The sequence below is a fragment of the Tiliqua scincoides genome, chromosome 4 (assembly GCF_035046505.1).
Source record: "Tiliqua scincoides isolate rTilSci1 chromosome 4, rTilSci1.hap2, whole genome shotgun sequence".
NCBI classification, from domain to species: domain Eukaryota; kingdom Metazoa; phylum Chordata; class Lepidosauria; order Squamata; family Scincidae; genus Tiliqua; species Tiliqua scincoides.
The window spans coordinates 33,737,155-33,754,088 of NC_089824.1; the positions used below are offsets into that span (position 1 = coordinate 33,737,155).

Genomic DNA, 16,934 nt, shown 5'->3' on the forward strand with positions numbered 1-16,934 from the left:
AAGCACCCACAGCCCACCTTCTTGGATGCCTCCTCACCCACCGCAGGTGCAGCCCTGGAGGGGTGAGGAGGAGAAGCGGCAGCCGGGCTCTGCGCACACTTGGCGGGGAGACGCGACTCCAGTCCGGGTTTTGAGGCTGGGGACTCTGGAGCCGCAAGGAAAGGTTAGCCAAAGAGCCTCGCTCGCTGCTCGGTCCACCGTCCCTCCCTGCCGCCAACAGCTGCGGAGCGTCTCCGGGCCTGCGGGAGGGGAGCCGGCGGGGGTCCCCGAGCCTGCACCGCTCGCCCCGGGCGGGCTGCCTCGATGGCTGCAGCGCTCCCGGCCTGCCCGCCCAGCCCGCCCGCTCGCGGAGGCGCCCGCCGCGCCTCCGCTGCCTTCCCCGGGGCGCCTCGGCAGCAGTGACACCGCCGCCCCCTCGCCAGCCCGCCCGCCCGCCTGGCGAGAGGCTCCGGCTCCGCGCGGTGCGCCAGGCGAGCTGGGCGCGGCCATGCAGGCGCGGCGCCTGGCCAAGCGCTCCAGCTTGGGCAGCCGGCGCCTGAGCGCAGCGGGGCCGCCCTTCCCGGAGAAGGGCGCCCGCGCCCCGCCGAAGCCCGAGAGCGCCTGGAGGCCGCCCCGGCGGGAAGGCTCTGCCGCCGCCCTCGAGGAGGAGGACGAGGAGGAGGATGTGGTGGTCGACGTGGAGGAGGACGACGACGCCGACGAGGCGGAGGCGGGAGGAGGGGTGGTGCTGGGCAGCCCCCCGGCGGAGCTCCCCGGCCCGGGCAGGGGCCCCCCGGGCGCCAGGGCCAGCCTCAAGGTACGACGCGCGCCCCCCGGGCTCCCGCCTGCCTGCCTGCCCCGCAAGGGAGGGGGGCGGGCCGGTGCCTCTTGCTCCGGAGCCTCTGCCTGGGCATGGCGGGCTCAGGTGGCGTGCAGCAGCGGGGCAGGCTCCTGGAAGTTGGGCGTTCAAGGCTCAGGTAGCCAGTGCCAGCACTTGTTGCCAGTGCCAAGTCCCCAGCTCACTTAGAAAGGAAAAAGAGGGCGTCTGGGCATGTCCAGAGTGCATTTCCAGCAGAAGGGGGAAAGAGCGAACTTCAGCCCGCATCCTTTACGCAGGCTTGCCCGTCTGTCGTGCTGGACAAGAGAGAGCCACGCATACCACACACACACCCCCAGCGTACAACTCTCTTGCCTGTTTCTTGGGTGGGGGTGCGGCTGTGACTGTCTGTGGGAAGGATTCATATATTGGGAGGGGGGTCCTGTCTTCTCCTTTAGTTGCTGGACTAAAGGCATCACAGGCAGTGTTCCAGCTCCTCTTTTTTGTAGGTAGAAATGGTTTTATTGGGGCTGGGGGAGGGAGGCAGAGTGACAGCCCTATCCTTTGCATGTCTACTCAGAAGTAAGTCCCATTGTAATCAATGAGGCTTTCTCCCAGGTAGGTGTGGCTAGGATTGCAGCCTCAGTCTATTTTTAATTAAAATAGCAGGATTCATATTCAGGTGGCTTTAAAAGCTGTTGCTGCCCAACATTGCTTATATGCAACAGGGATCAAAAGTGTGCCCCTGCAGGCTGGGCAGGAATGGGTTAAACAAGGACCTGCTGTATCACAGTCTCTTGAAAGAGCCCTGCAGGGCTGATGTGCTGCTATTTTCTTCCCTGCCTCAGATGGCTATTTCATAGTACAAATAAAAATGGCTGTTGTTTACAATTAAAAAAAAAATCAAGGACCCTTGAACATAGAATGCTGTTGGGCTCCATTACAGAACTTTGGTGGCGATTGTTGGGTTATCACAGAAAGAGCGACATCAAATGAAGTGCCCTCTAACAGTAGAGGGCAATAGTACAGTGTCTGCTGAAAATAAGAATGCATTAAGGTGTGTGCAAAGAGGGCTTGGAAGTGCATGTGGCTGGATAGCGCTGCAAAAGAACTGGAAGGCAGGTTAGCTTCAGGTGGGCCCCTGGGAATGATGGCAAAGTTTGATGAGGAAGAGAGAAATGCTGAAAGGAAGGGGAACAAATAACACAGCCAGCAGCTGGCAGGACTGGGCCAGAAAACCTGAGTGTCCTGGGGTGAGTGGAGGCCTAAAGTTGGTTAATATTAGGAATGCTGTTTTAGAAAAAAAAACAATTGAAGTCTTTAAATCTTGCTTATTGCACCAAGGCTTAAGTTTATGACCAGAGTCCCTTGTGACCAAAGAAGCAGCAGCTGCATAATTCAGTGGTCCATCGTGTTCTCCAGTGCTCCCAGGCACCCTTGCTTGATCTTTGGAATTGCAATGGGATATAAAGCAAGGACACAATATGTTGCCCTGTCAGAGCCAAGGGAACTTCAAAGGCAGCACTTCAGGCTGTGCCCAGAGGCCAAGTAGGAAACCAGTCGAATGCTTCCTAACCACCCCACTATTTTATTTAATGACGGATCTCTTCTTCAGAGAGGTTTCTATAGGGCGGTGTTTCTCAAACTGTGGGTCGGGACTCGTTAGGTGGGTCACGAGCCAATTTCAGGTGGGTCCCCATTCATTACAATATTTTATTTTTAATATATTAGACTTGATGCTACCAAGGTATGTGACTGCATCTGGGGAAATGTTACAGACCTGCACTTTTAACAAGCTACTATGTATATGCTTTTAACAATAATAGTAAATGGGACTTATTCCTGGGTAAGTGTGGGTAGGATTATAGCCTAGGATTGTTAAAAAATTTTCCTGCTTGATGATGTCACTTCTGGTAATGACATCACTTCCGGTGGGTCCCGACAGATTCTCATTCTAAAAAGTGGGTCCTAGAGCTAAATGTGTGAGAACCACTGCTATAGGGTTTTGAGTGGTATCCTGTGCAGGCATTGATTAGGTCCTTATTGCCACTTGGTATAAAATGAGGCACGCCTTTTCTTTCCATCACTGTCAGGGCCTTCTAGGCCCTGTGCATGTGACATGCTAACAAAAATGTATGTGTTGGTTGATCAGTTCCTTGATGAGCAGGGGGCGTGGCTCTCTGCATGTGCCTTAGCAAGCTCAGACTCTGCTTCCTAGTGACAACGTTACACAATGGAATTGTGCATGCAAGACTTATTCCTGAGCATGAACAATCCCCTAGCTTGTCGTGTTCAGTTTATTCAGCTGCATTCATCTTGGAGTACAGTCTGGAGACTGGCTGGGTGTGTCAGTTGTTCACCATCAAAAGTATCCTGGGGACTATATGAGGGTATCTCCGTTGAGGTTGCTTGCACCTATTAGAAAATGGGTGCAATCCTAACCCCTTATGTCAGTGCTTTCCAGCATTGGCATATCGGTGCCAATGGGACATGTGCTGCCTCCTGCAGTTGGGTGTCACTCACAGAGGCCTCCTCAAAGTAAGGGAATGTTTGTTCCCTTACCTCAGAGCTGCATTGCCCTTATGTCAGTGCTGGAAAGGCATGCAATAGTTCTGCTGTTGAGTTCTGCTGTTTGTGCAGAAGGTCCCAGGTGCCATCCCTGGCACCTCCAACACCCCCTTACGTGTGTTGCCAAACAGTAGACAAGGGTCTCCTGACCACAGGCGGTATCCAGCCCACCAACAACCTTTTGACTGACCTGCTCAGCTCAAGTGCGTTGTGTTTACCTGTGCCCTCCACTGCTTTCTCTTCACTGCATCTTCTTCCTTCTGCTGTTTGAAGCTGCAGCAGCTGGACTCTTGCTGAGAGCCACGCTGTATCTGAGAGGCAGCCAGCGCCCTGCCCCTGCAAGTATTTTCCTGCTATTGTGAATATTCTCAGAGTTGGGTACAAAATGTATATATTTTCTATAATTGACCAGCACTGGACCACCATAAGAGCACACCTCAATGAGGTGGCTCTAGCAACCAAAAGTTTAGAGACCCCTCAGTAAGACAGTACTAAACTAAAGGGACCAGGGGGCTGACTGTATAAGACTGCTAAAGGAGGCCTAAGGGAGGGGATTTCATATTGAGAGGTGGGGTCCAACAGTTGAGTATCATGTAGAGGAAAAAACTGTGCATGTATCTTAACAAACAAGGGAGAGCAAACCTCATCGTTAGAACTTTGGAAAACCCAAATATGAGCATTCCTCTCTATATAAACCATGCATAATGGCAGCGGTTGACGAAATTTTTCCCCAACCAGTCTTAAAGAGCTGCATAATATTTACTGAGCAATATTGTTGAAGGCAGTGATTTCCAAACTTTTTTGACTTGCAACTCCCTTGACCTACTGGGCCATTGACCAAGCTCCCCATTAGTGCTCCAATCCTAAACATTGTACAGGTGTGTCCCAGTATCTGAAGGGGTTCCATTTCCAAACCCTCCACAGTTAACCGAAACTGCAGATACTTGAGGATGCCCCCCAAGCCCTTCAAATCCAACTGGAGCTCTGTTACAGCTCTGGTCATGTCTGGATGCTTTTCTGAGACCCACAGATGCTGTGTGCGTCCACCCACGGCCTCTGTGGGCTTCAGAATGGCCATTTGGGCCAAAAAAATGTGACTTCCTGTTTCCTTAGGAAACCAGAAGTGACTTTTTTGCCCTTATAAGACATTCTTCAGCCTGGGGTAGCCCTCCAGCTTCCGTATAGGGGAAAGGAGCTGTTGGGTAGTGTACATGCAGGGGAACCCCACGGATCCAATCCATGTTTAAGTGAAACTACAGATACGGAATCTGCATATCCAGGGTCCACCTATATCTGGATGATGGGTTTTTCACAAGGATTATGCGAATCCCCTGGCTGGTTTCCACTGCCCCCACAGTTCACATTTGGGAACCACAGCTTCTCCATGTAGACTGTTCACAAGGATCCAAACTTGTTGATGCTTAATACAGTACTGTATATGTTTTTATAACTGAGATGGGAGACTGTCAAATGCTTGATGCACAATAGTTGCTTTGTAATGCAAAGTTCTTGCCTGTTGCTGATGCCACAAATAAATCCAACTTGGCTGATACATGAAAAATCAAAGAATTCTGCTGTGCATGACAAGGACAATTCTGTTTAAAAACCTGAAGCATTGGGAAAAGGATTGTTTCTGGTTTATGGGGGAAGGGAGCTGTTGGGGAGAATTATTGTCAGTTGGGAGTAGTGTTTTGTTCTAAACTTCTTACATCAGGGGTGCTCAATAGGTGGATCACGATCTACCGGTAGATCGCGAGGCAAAATGAGTAGATCGCGGAGTGCTGACCCCCCCTTCAGGTGCCTCTGGGAGGAAACGCCGGGAGTAAGGCCCATTGTACTCAATGGGCTTACTCCCAGGTAAGTGTGGCTAGGATTGCAACCTCACAGCCTAATCCTAGGCATGTCTACTCAGGAGTAAGTCCTGTTATACTCAGTGGGGCTCAAGGTACACCAACATACATTGTACACATAAATGTTATATGTTATGGTGGCGCAAACATTGTAAAAAAAAACTCAGATCTCCGGGCATTGCTGGGTTTCAAAGTAGCTCTCGAGCCAAAAAAGTGTGAGCACCCCTGTCTTACATCAAAGTTTGGTCAATGTATTTAAGTCCTTTTATGTATTTAATCCAATACATAACTAAATGAATTTGAAACGAAACTAAATGAATTACTAAATGAATGTGACTATGATACCTATGTAGATTGCAGAAAGGACTTGTTTTTCTATGCAGAAATCTTATGTTTTGTATATGTAATGCTAAAGAACCTTTGTGACTTGTTTCCAATTTTTAATTATGAACTCGTTTTTAAATCCAATACTGTTAATCAACCAAGGGTCATAGCTGAGAGTTCTTTATAAGGATTTTATGTTTCTGGCTATAAAGAATTTCTTCAGGTAGGAGTTATTTATAGGTACTAGATGGAATGTTAATACTGGTTAAAGAAATTAAGAACTAGTTTTGTAAACCGGAACTTTATAAATTGTGGTGAATGGTATTAATCGGCAATAATTATTAATTTCTTTTCAAGTTATTTTGTGGAACTCCTTGCCACAGGATGTGGTGATGGCATCTGGCCTAGATGCCTTTAAAAGGGGATTGGACAGATTTCTGGAGTTACAATCATAAGTTACAATCCATGATGGGCACATTCAGTCTCCTGGAGTTAGAAGTAGGCTGTTTCAGAATGCCAGGTGCAAGGGAATGGCTAGAGGATGCAGGTATCTTGTTGTCTTTCGTGCTCCCAGAGGCATCTGGTGGGCCCTTGTGAGATACAGGAAGCTGGATTAGATGGGTGTTTGGCCTGATCCAGCGGAGCTCTTCTTATATTCTTGTGTTATTGTGATAGTAAGCATGACCAGCAGCAGTTGCATTACTTAACTGATCACCTGTGGCAGTAAATCCAAGAGTCAAATTCTTGTTTGGTGGCATCTGTGATCATGTGTATCACAGCATATGGTTGGTGGAATTTTGTTCATATATGGCAAGAGACAAGGAGCACAACAATTGACTAGTGTGTTGATCTGAAATTCCTTATAAGTGTGTATACAGTAGATGTGCAACATAAATATGCCAGTTTCTACTGACAAAGGTATTTTCATTCATATGGCATGAAGAACCTCTTCATATATGTAAAGAAGTGGCAAAAGATTCACCAGTTTCACCAGAAAGCCTCTCTTGGCTTTTTGCCTTGTACAAAACTATTGTACAAGTCATTGTACAAGTTGCTCATTGCATTCTAACTAGTGCTTTTGGTGTCGGGAGCTCCAGGTATAGGAGGCTTCCTTCAAGATTGGAAGCAACGTTCAGAGGGGAGAGCCAACAATGGACCAACAGACATTCCCCAGGAGTTCCTGGGAGACATTTTGCTTTCCTCCAAATACTGCAGGTCTGAAGAGGACCTGAAGATCTTTGTTAGGAGAGACAAGAACTAGAACAAGAACTAAAACCCAGAGTTATTCTTAGACATAATTGGATATAAATATAATTCTCATTAGATTTGAAAGAGCTTTGTTTTCTCTGCACCAGAGACGGTGACTGTTTTCTTTCGTTTTGTTTTTCTCTCCGTTAACCACACTGGACTGTTATCTGCAAGACGTATGTAAGGAATGCTGATGGCAGAGTAGTAATGACATGGTGGAAGTGAGGAGAATAATATGTTGTGGACATCTAGTGGACTAGAGAGAAATTGCAAAATGGACTCTGTTCCAGAAATGTGGATACAGAAAATCTTGATTAATACAAAGAGATTACTTGTTATGGAGTGACAACAGCTGAATTGGTCTTCGCAGATTCAAGCCAGTTTGGAGACTCTTTCCCAACAGATAGATGTCTGTAAGGAACAATTGGAAGATGTGAAGAAACAAGCAGAAGATAAACAAGGGAGTGAAAAGGCGGACAAGGAGGAAAATCAACAGGGCGATCAACAGGACGAAGAAGAGGCGCTGATGGAGATCAAGAAAGATAAGATGGACAGAGTAACAGGAGTGCACAAATCACAAAAATTTGTTGGAACAAGAAGGAGAAAATATATCCCAGTTAACTGGAAGAATGAACACACCCTATATAAGAAAGTGTTTATCAGATTCTGTTACAGAGATAATTTATTAAAGATATTACAGGAGAAAAATGGAAAGTAAGAAAGAAAAAGAACCCTGAGGGGTAATCTGAGGGTTAAAGAAAATTGGAGGATTTATTCAGCTAATAACAATGGCCCAAATTTATTTGAAGGAAAAAAAAGAATACATATGAAATTGATAAATATGAATTAGAATGTATTAAAAAAATATAGCTGGAAATGTAAACGTGTGGAAGAATTGTTTTATATGTGGTTATTATGTCCAAGAAAAAATGTGTAATTAGATTGGAGAATTAGTTTGGAGTTAAAATAGCTGAGGTGATAATTTTGGTAATTAGATTATTTTGTTTTAATATTAATGAGCAATTGAAGTTAGTTTATGCTTGGTAGAAAGTGAATATTTAGAAAATATAGTATAGGGTAGGCAAAATTTAGTATGATTAATTAGTAATGGTATATGGTATTTAGCGCTCCTAAATGTATGTTATATGTTTGTATGTCTGTGTGTGTTAATAAAAATAAATAAATAAAAAGATTGGAAGCAACGTTTTGCTCGCACAAGAGGGTTGGACCTTTTGAGCACTTGGGACGCTTCTCCTGTTCTTCATGGGGGCTTCCAACAGTGGCAGACCTTTATGGGATTCTGCCCTTGGACTTTATGTATAAACTGGTTTCGCATAACTTGAAAGTTTGTTTTTGGTTTTTGCAATGGAAAGTGGTATCCTATAGTACACATTGGAGGAAATTGGGGGAGGGTGAAATGGAACTTATTGTTGGAGGAAAGGAGATGTGACTGATTATGAGCAGAATGGCCAGGGTCGCTGTAGTCTACCAGAAATTAAATGTATTGCTCATGAAAGTTACACCACCATAAATGAGTTAGGGCCCAATCCTTTCCAGTGCCAGTGCAACCATGCCAATGAGGCGTGTGCTGCATCCTGTGGTGGGGAGGCAATCACAGAGGGCTTCTCAAGGTAAGGGAACACTTATTCTCTTACCTTGAAGCTTCACTGGTGCTGGAAAGTAGGATAGGATTGGGCCCTTAGTCTTTACAGTGCCACCAAATATTTTGTTTTTGCCACAATAGACTTAACACAGTTACCCTTCTGGATTCTCTGAGTGCTTTTTAATTAAACTATATCCTTCTTGTGATTATATGATGGTCAAACCTATAGGAAGCTTCACAACTGTATTTTGCATGTACTGATGTTGGGGCATTGTAGTTGCTCATCTGTCAAAGAGTAGAGAAGTGAATGTCTTGTACTAAAAGATTAGTGCTGATTCTGTAGAGAATGCTTACAGTGGTTCTCCAAATGCATTATTTCAGGTAGTGCTTTGAGAGAAACGCTTTTCAAAGGCTTTGAGTGATTAGGCTGAACTGGCATGGCTTACGTATAATGAGCAGCCATTGGCAAGGCAAGTAATTAAATGCAAAGAGAGCCCCAAAATGTAGTAAAAGATTAAAATTCAGGGCAACACTTTTCCAAGCATCCTTAGAATAATCTATCTTACCTCATTGTGCTCTTCCATGAATAGAATCTTGTTGAATAGCTTGTGCAGTACGTCTCTTCTTTGCCAGATTGATGCATCTTCAGAGTGGCACAAACATGAGAAAATGCTTAACAGCTCAATCCTAACCTGTGCTGGAACAGGCAGGCCTGTAGGCCTGTGCTGTATCCAGTGCAGGGTTAGGACTGGCTGCGGCTCAACCCAGGGCAAGGGCAATTAATTCCTCTTACCCCCGATAACACGGCAGCAACCCCAATGGGGCTAATTTGGGTCTGTACCACCTAAATCAGTGGCGCAGATCTGAGCAGCCAAGTATTGCACCAGGTCACCCAGGAGTGGGATTAGAATCCGACTTAAATGCTGGATTCTGACTCCACCCCCCACCCAGCCCTGGGCCGCCAATAGGACTTGTGCCAGCCCAGCACTAGCTCTGGATTGATCCCTAAGTAAACTTGAGTTTTCAGTTGGATGTTAAAATTGCTCAAAAGTTAAATAGTCTTTTAGCCATTTGTTATTTAAACAGCAAGAGTCATAGTCTAGCACAGTGATTTTCAACCTTTTTCGTCTCATGGCACACCGACAAGGCGCTGGAATTGTCAAGGCACACCATCGCTTTTTTGACAATTGGCAAGGTACATTATGCTGCCAGTGAAGTGCTCCCATCCCACAATGGCCCTACTAATAAATGACCCTCCCCCAAATTCGCACCGTGCACCTGAGTATCTTTTGCTGCACACTCATGTGCTGTGGCACACTGGTTGAAAATGGCTGGTCTAGCACCTGATGTGCTGTTGAGCATGTTTTGGAGTCACAGGAAGGATTTATTAGGACTAGTTAAAAGCTCTGAGAAATATTTTGCAAACTAAGCATTACTTTATGTCTTCTTTCTAATGATTATTTTAAATATTTATAAAAAAGGTTTCACATGTCTGCAGCCCTGAGCTTTCTCCTTCCAGCTACTCCTGTATCTGCAACCAACTTTCTGCTGGGATGTCTCACTACCATCTCAAATATTTTGTTCAAATCTGAATTTTTCCTAAGCTTTATCCTAGGGATTGAACTTTTCTCCTAAGCATTCACCTAATTGACTACCATCCGTTAAATGTATCATCTTCCACCCTGGAAATCTAGGCATAAAGCTGAGATTTCAATCTTCCGTTCCTCCCTCTTCTTTGCTCTCCATTTTCAATCTGTCACCAATTCACATATTTCTCCCTATACAATCTAGCAAAAATTCAACCCTTCCTTTCAGACTTGTCAGCTGAAACATTGGTTCATGGTCTGGTCATCTCTGTAACCTTCCTGTTTCTGTCTTTCCCTTGCCGCAGTTTTTCCTCACTTCTATCCAGAATACTGCAGACAAAACAATTTGTCTCTTCCATTTGTTCACTTAGGGAGGAGAAAAGTGTATCCTAGAATAGAAACATTACAAATGAAATTACAAATTGGAGATAAATGTGGACATCAGGCTTCTGCTAAAAGCCTGAAAAATTTCTGCAGCCCCCAACTCAGGTATGTAAAGATTCATGGCAGAGGCTAGGTATTGATGACTATAGCAAAACAAATATCATTTAGGCATCTGAACCCTTGTGAGCAGCCTGTACAGTGAAAGTCTTCCTTTTTGTAGTGATGCCCTGATCAAATGGTCAGAGAAACTGTCATTCTAAAACAACTCTGCCTCTCATTCTTATGGATGGTCTCTGGCTAGAGCAGTGACGTAAGGAAAAGTGCACAGAACATTCCATTTCTGTTCTCTTCCCAAATCTGACTTGTCTTTTACCCTCAGCCTTATAAAGTGCAAATGATCCAGTCAGAATTTATTATCTGCATAAAACTTGCTTTTTGAATGTGGCCACATGGCAGTATTGACAAATAGTAAAGTGTATTTGGATAGCGTTTAGGTTCAACTTTGCATTGACTCCATAAAGTGATCAGAAAAGAGATTGCATTCCATCTGCCCTCTTAAATTGAAGTCTTAAAGGGGAAATTACCATCATAAATTCCCTTACAGTTCAGGCTGTGTGAACTTGCCGAGTCTCCTCCCATGCTTACTCTGGCTTTGTCAGATCCAGCACTAACTCCTTGTTCTCGCCTCTAAGCGTTCTGTAGGCCTTTACCAGTCTCTTTATCTCTTGTTATTTCCAATATATCGCTGCCTGTGAACTCCATCTTCAGCTGGCTTGATGTTCCCTGCACTCTTAGATAACTTTGCTCTTTTTGTACCAGCCAGAGGACTGAGATGCATCTGCTTTCTCCCAAATTTCCATTTTTTGTCCTCTTGTCTGTACACTTTCATTTTTGTTTATTTCTGTTATCTATAATTTTTCTAGATAATGAAAATGCTTAATAAACTACTGATATGAAAATCTCTACTCATTTTCCCTTGTTGCCCCCCCAAGCCCCTATGTGATGCTGGCATCTCTTCCTTCAAGTGCCTCCTCAAATCTATTCTGTCAAGCCTTTGCTTGCTGATCCCCCATCTTCACCCTCAATTGCTTTGAAATCTAAGGCCGAGTACATTTTTTAAAAGTGCGGAGTAGCTTTGTCACCCTAGTGCTGAGAGTTCGTATGGGGGGGATTTTTAAATGTATGAGCCTGGGCCAAGTTGTCAAGTATCTGGAGGCATAGTTGCTGGCATTTATCTTTTACTGACATGCCCCTCTGTTTTCTCTCTACTGTCAAACATTTAAACTATACATTTCTTGAAGCAAGGATCTGCCTCCTTTGCTTATGTGCATCAATGATGCTTCATTTTTATTATTATTTATACAGTCATTGTGGATCGGAAATAAGATGGTCATGTATACTATGGTATAATTATATCGTATGTAATAGGGAACTTTTGTAACTTATCCTGTGTTTTCTCTTTGGACCTATTCCTGCAATGACTTTTTGGACTCTTTTTTTGGTTTTAATTGGTGCACAACCCAATCCTAACCAACTTCCCAGCAGCGATGCAACCACAATGCAGCCCCAAGGTAAGGGAGCAAACATTCCCTTATTTTGAGGATGCCTCTGTGACTAACCCACTACCACAGAATGCAGCATGCTCACCATTGGCATGGCTGCATTGGTTGGTTAGGATTGGGCTGGCAATCTCTTTATGCTCTTGCATAGACTGTAGATGTACGTGGTGGATCGTTTGTGTGAACCAGCCATCATAAACACAGATCACCAGTGCATAGATAAAATGTGTGCATTTATTTTTTTTAATGAGCAGAACAATAAACTAGGAGCAGCTTATCAACTGATCATGATATGTGGACAAGTGGAATTCTGGCTGTTCCTTGCCAAGTTATTTTCTTGTATTGCATTATCTTTGAATGCAAGTTTGAATGGGATGTGACACTCTGTATTGTACTTGGGCAAAGAGGCATCTTTTAAAGTGGTGGTCCTTTTATATTTAATAGGGGGACAGTAACTGTCCTTCACTGTAGCATAATGTCTTTGCAAGTGCCCATTTACTGATGTTTCTTCTTCATCTTTGTGAGCCCTTTTGGAACAGGCAACCATTTATTTATTAGTTTAGCCACATAAACTGCTTAGCATACTTTCTTTTGTTGTAAAGCAATACATAACTATCTTCAAAAATAGTGTAGTAGTATATGATCTTTAATATGAAATTAGAAGTACTTTTCCTCCAAACTGCACAGTGTGCACACATGGAGATAACTGGTGTTGTATTGACTCCTCCCCCCCACACATCATGAGGGACTCTTACCATAATAAATTATGGGTTGCTTATCAGGATCAGCTGTGAAGTTTGCATAGCTGGCTTTCCTCTATCAAAGCCGGATGAGGCAGGCACATGACTTCCCTTGGGTTTCCTGTACTTCTCCTTCAGTATTAGAATTCTGTATTGACAATACAGAAAGCTACTGTGCCCTGAACAGTCTTCATGGGACAGTACAGTCACAGATTTACTACTTCACTGAGAACTGGTTGGCAACCTTCAATCTCGAAAGACTATGGTATAAGCCTACAGCACCCGGTATTCCCAGGCGGTCTCCCATCCAAGTACTAACCAGGCCTGACCCTGCTTAGCTTCTGAGATCAGACAAGATCAGGCATGTGCAGGGTAACAGTTGCTAGACATTAGAAGCTAAGTGAATGAGGTGGGAAGTTCCTCCTTTAAATCCTTTTCCAGTTAAGAACTCACTAGCCAAACCATTATGATCTCAGCTCCATATCCCTCCTCCTCAGTCTGTGACATGGGAACCATATTGTTTCAAGAAACAGGGATGTTGGAAGATTAACTGAGAAAAAGGTATGTGAACACTCAAAAGCAGTGTTTGAGTGGTCAGATATTGATACTTACCCTGGGAAGTTATCAAATACGTTTTGTTTTCCAGAAAGGGCTCTTGATGCCCTTTTTGTTTGCAGTAGAAACCCACATACACAAATCTAAAACTGAATAGTCATTGAACCTCTTTTATGCACGTTCATCTGACTGTTGTGCATGTGGTGAATTTGATTCCATTCACAAGACCATCAAAGACATAGTCATTTGTTGATGTTCCTGTACATGCCCGTCCCCTGCCTATGGCCGGTCCTGAGCAGCCAGTGTTCCTCCAACACTGGATTAAGCTTTTATGCATGACCCTGCAAATGACAGCAATCGTATGTTTGAAGTCGTATGTAGACGTGTAATGCTTTTACTGCTAGTTGCAAATGACTGACCACGGGGAAGGGACTAGCACACAAAAACATGTCGAGTTGAATATTGCCGTCTTCCCAATAGTTGTGTGAATTGCCTTAGTATTTGTGGTTGATTCTTCAAGGACAGTTAGTTGAAAAACTGAATTCTCTGCAGAGGTGACAATCCATCTTGTCTGTCTTCCTTCCTCTGTCAAGTGTGACCATCATTATTACGACCTCAGTGCAAGTCTACACTTTTGTTTTTGCTAATTATAATTTGTTTTGCATTTGTAATTCTTTTTCCCACTTTGCAGAATGGTAGGGAAGCAGATTTTCTGGGTAGTATGTCATCTGGCTGTGTATCAAGAAGTATAAAATGACTAATACTTCCAGCTTGGAGACCATTTAAGTTCTTAAAGTAATCATTCCAGTTTTAGTCTGAAACAACTGCCAGAAGATCTTCCTCGGCAACTTCAACATTGGAAATGTTTTTAAATATTTTGCCTTTCGTGTTTTCATGTGCATGCAGTAACAAGTGCATCTACTGCCATCTTTCACTGCATTTTTCTAGTAGCCTTACAAAGGCATAATTGTTTTTATTGTGACCTAAAAATAAAGCAGCTGTAGGTAATTTTGTTTCTCGGTGCGGTCATTTTTTTCTTCCCCCATCAGACATCTTTGTGCCATTATATGTTCAAGCTTTTCTGTGTTTATGAAGACTGGAATTAGATTTTGTGTGTGTCAGACCCCTGGCAGCTTCCACACAAAAATCTGCATGCAGCATGAAAGAGCTTCAGAGGCTGTCGGTAACCTGCAGACTCCAACATGGATGTTTGGGATTTGCCTGACATACATGTTCATGCTTATGGGCTAGAGCAGGGCTCTCCAGACTTTGGCCCAAGAGCTGGATCTGGTGCTCGGTTGAATCCCTCCCCCACTGAACAGTGCCTGACATTCTGTGTGTGTGTGGGGGGGGCTCTCATTCACACCACTGAAGGTCCCCAATCTTTTCACTCACTTTGCAGTTCCAGGGTTTTTTGCCCCAGCTGGCTTTGTGCCCGGATTTCCAGGCATGTGCATTGGGAGCATTATGTGGCACTGAAGAGAGGCCCCTGAGCAGAATGGTGAGCGCTGTCTGCACCAGGAACAAGTTTACTGGTGTGCAGCAGTCTTCACTTTGGAGTCTGATGAGCTAGAGCTCAGAACCTTCCTAGCTGATATCAGCTTGGCTAGGACTGCTCTTAAGAGTCTTTTTCACCAGAATTCATAAGCAGAGCAGAATAATGGTGCTGGATGAATTGGCAAAACAACAGTAAATTATTATCAGTTATTATTAAGAATACTGATGTATTGCTCTTCAACCAAAAAAAAGTTCACAATGGGTTTACAGACAAAATTAAATAACAAAGTGGCTCCCTGTCCCAAATGGGCATTTAAAAAAATGGCAGAACACACCAGCAAGCAGCCACAAGAAAAGACACTGTGTGGACAATTATTCTCCCCTTGCTAAATATAAGAGCATCACCAGTTGAAAAAGTGTTCCTCTTTGCCCAGTTAGCAGGGTGAGATTCAATGCGAGTAAGTGGGATTCAGTGCAAGTTTGAAATGTGCAGTGGGGCAAAAAAATCCCAACCATATTGGGGTCTGAATTGGATATGACTGTTCAGAAAGAACACTGGTGTAACAGACAGCTCACTGAGGCTGCAATCCTAACCACACTTTCCTGAGAGTGAGCCCCATTGAACAAAATAGGACTTACTTCTGAGTAGACCTGGATAGGATTGTGCCCTGAATATATCAGCTCAGCCAGCAGTAGCAGTGAGAAAGACAAACTCAGCACTGGAAATTTTTAAGAAAGGGATTGCAAATAAAATGGTGTTCCACATATCTCTGGGTGCAGCCGTATGTAGGATACCTTCGTGTGTACTTTGTATTTCTGTCTATAAGTGGAGGTGGACACAGAAGGAGGTGAACAAAGGAGGCATCAAAGTGAATAGGAGATTGGTGTACGTTCCCGACAAGGAATGACTAAGGTGTTTCAGCAGGACTGGCTCAAGACCCCCTAGCGCCTGGGGTGGTTTTCCAGATACTATCCACTTAACCAGTGGTACACCAACTGTTGCTGCTACTGTTCCATCCTGTTCCCTGAATTCAGAAAGAAAAAGGGGGGAAAGGTGGTGTGGAGGAGAAAAGAGAGCTGAAATGTTGGAAAAGCTCAGGCACCCCTTGCAGTCCTCTCTTTTGTGCGTGCTTTTCTGCTCACTTCCCCTCTTCATTTTTGAATCCAGAAGGAGAGAGACCAGGAGATGCAGCCACCTCTCGCCAGTCTCTAGTCTTCCCTGGAGCGGCCCCTTCAGTCAGCTTCAGGGAAGGGCTGGCCCTATGTTTAGCTCTTTTTAATGTAGAAAAAAAAGTTTAAGGAGAGGCATAATTATGAATAGTGTGGAAAGAAATATAGAAATATTTTTTTCTCCCTCTTTTAATTCTACAACTTAAGATCACCAAATGAAAATGAATCAGCCGTTGTTTCAGAATAGGCAAAAGGAAGTTGTGATCATGGGTGTCTCATTCTCCTCACCGCACCACAAAGGGACGTGGCCCTGAAGAGAGCAGACAGTCCAAATCTGGGGCTGAGCTCAGCAATTTTATTTGTTCCATCCTCCAAGAGACAATGTTACGTGAAATCAAGGATGAGGTTGCTGTTGCCCAATGCAGATAAAAGGAAAGAAGGGGGAGTTACTTCACCTCTTCCCCCCCCCCCCGCATCGCCCATCATTTGTGGATCAGCCTGGCCTCTGGGTCAAGTGGAGGTATGCCTCTGAGTAAGCGGCAATGGGGGTAACAAAGAGCTCAACCAATTCACCTCTGAATCACAAGGGAGGGCCTAATTCTTCTGGCTCCTCCCTGGGTGGTAGTCTAACCCAGGCTCTTCCCCTAGCTCAGAAGGCAAGAGGATTAGCCAGGCAAAGTCCTGCCCCAGAGCTCTCTGAGCTGCACTGCTCACAATGGGTGGTGGGGGGTTAGCCCCTCTGCCTCAACCTCCCAAGTCAGTCCTCTGGCTTCCCTAGGCCTTGTTGCCCCTTATCAGGGTCTCTGCACCTCCTCTTGCCACTGGCACCCATTCTTTCTTTTTCCTCCTCCTTAGACTCACCCGACTTAACGACTTAGTACAGGGATGTCAAACTTGTTTCACAGAGAGGTCTGAAGTTAGCATTCATGGTGCCTGCTGAGTGCTGGAAGTGACATCATGAAGCAGATGATGGCCAGAAATAAGCACTTTGTTCCCACATAGAAACTCGTTAGCTGCAAATGACAGAAGAGGAAATCTTGTTCATATTTTCAAG

At 44.7% G+C, this 16,934-nt stretch overlaps 1 protein-coding gene and 1 pseudogene across 1 annotated transcript in view; one reads left to right on the forward strand and one right to left on the reverse strand.

Annotated features, from left to right (window-relative positions):
- The first annotated feature begins 487 nt into the window (after positions 1 to 487).
- Positions 488 to 16,934, forward strand: part of ZNF704 (zinc finger protein 704) — a 68,168-nt gene continuing 51,721 nt past the window's right edge. Inside the window, exon 1 of the mRNA XM_066625644.1 lies at positions 488 to 796. Coding sequence (XP_066481741.1) covers positions 488 to 796 — 309 coding nt within the window. The remainder of the gene's footprint in view (positions 797 to 16,934) is intronic.
- LOC136650713 (5S ribosomal RNA) lies at positions 12,929 to 13,045 on the reverse strand (annotated as a pseudogene).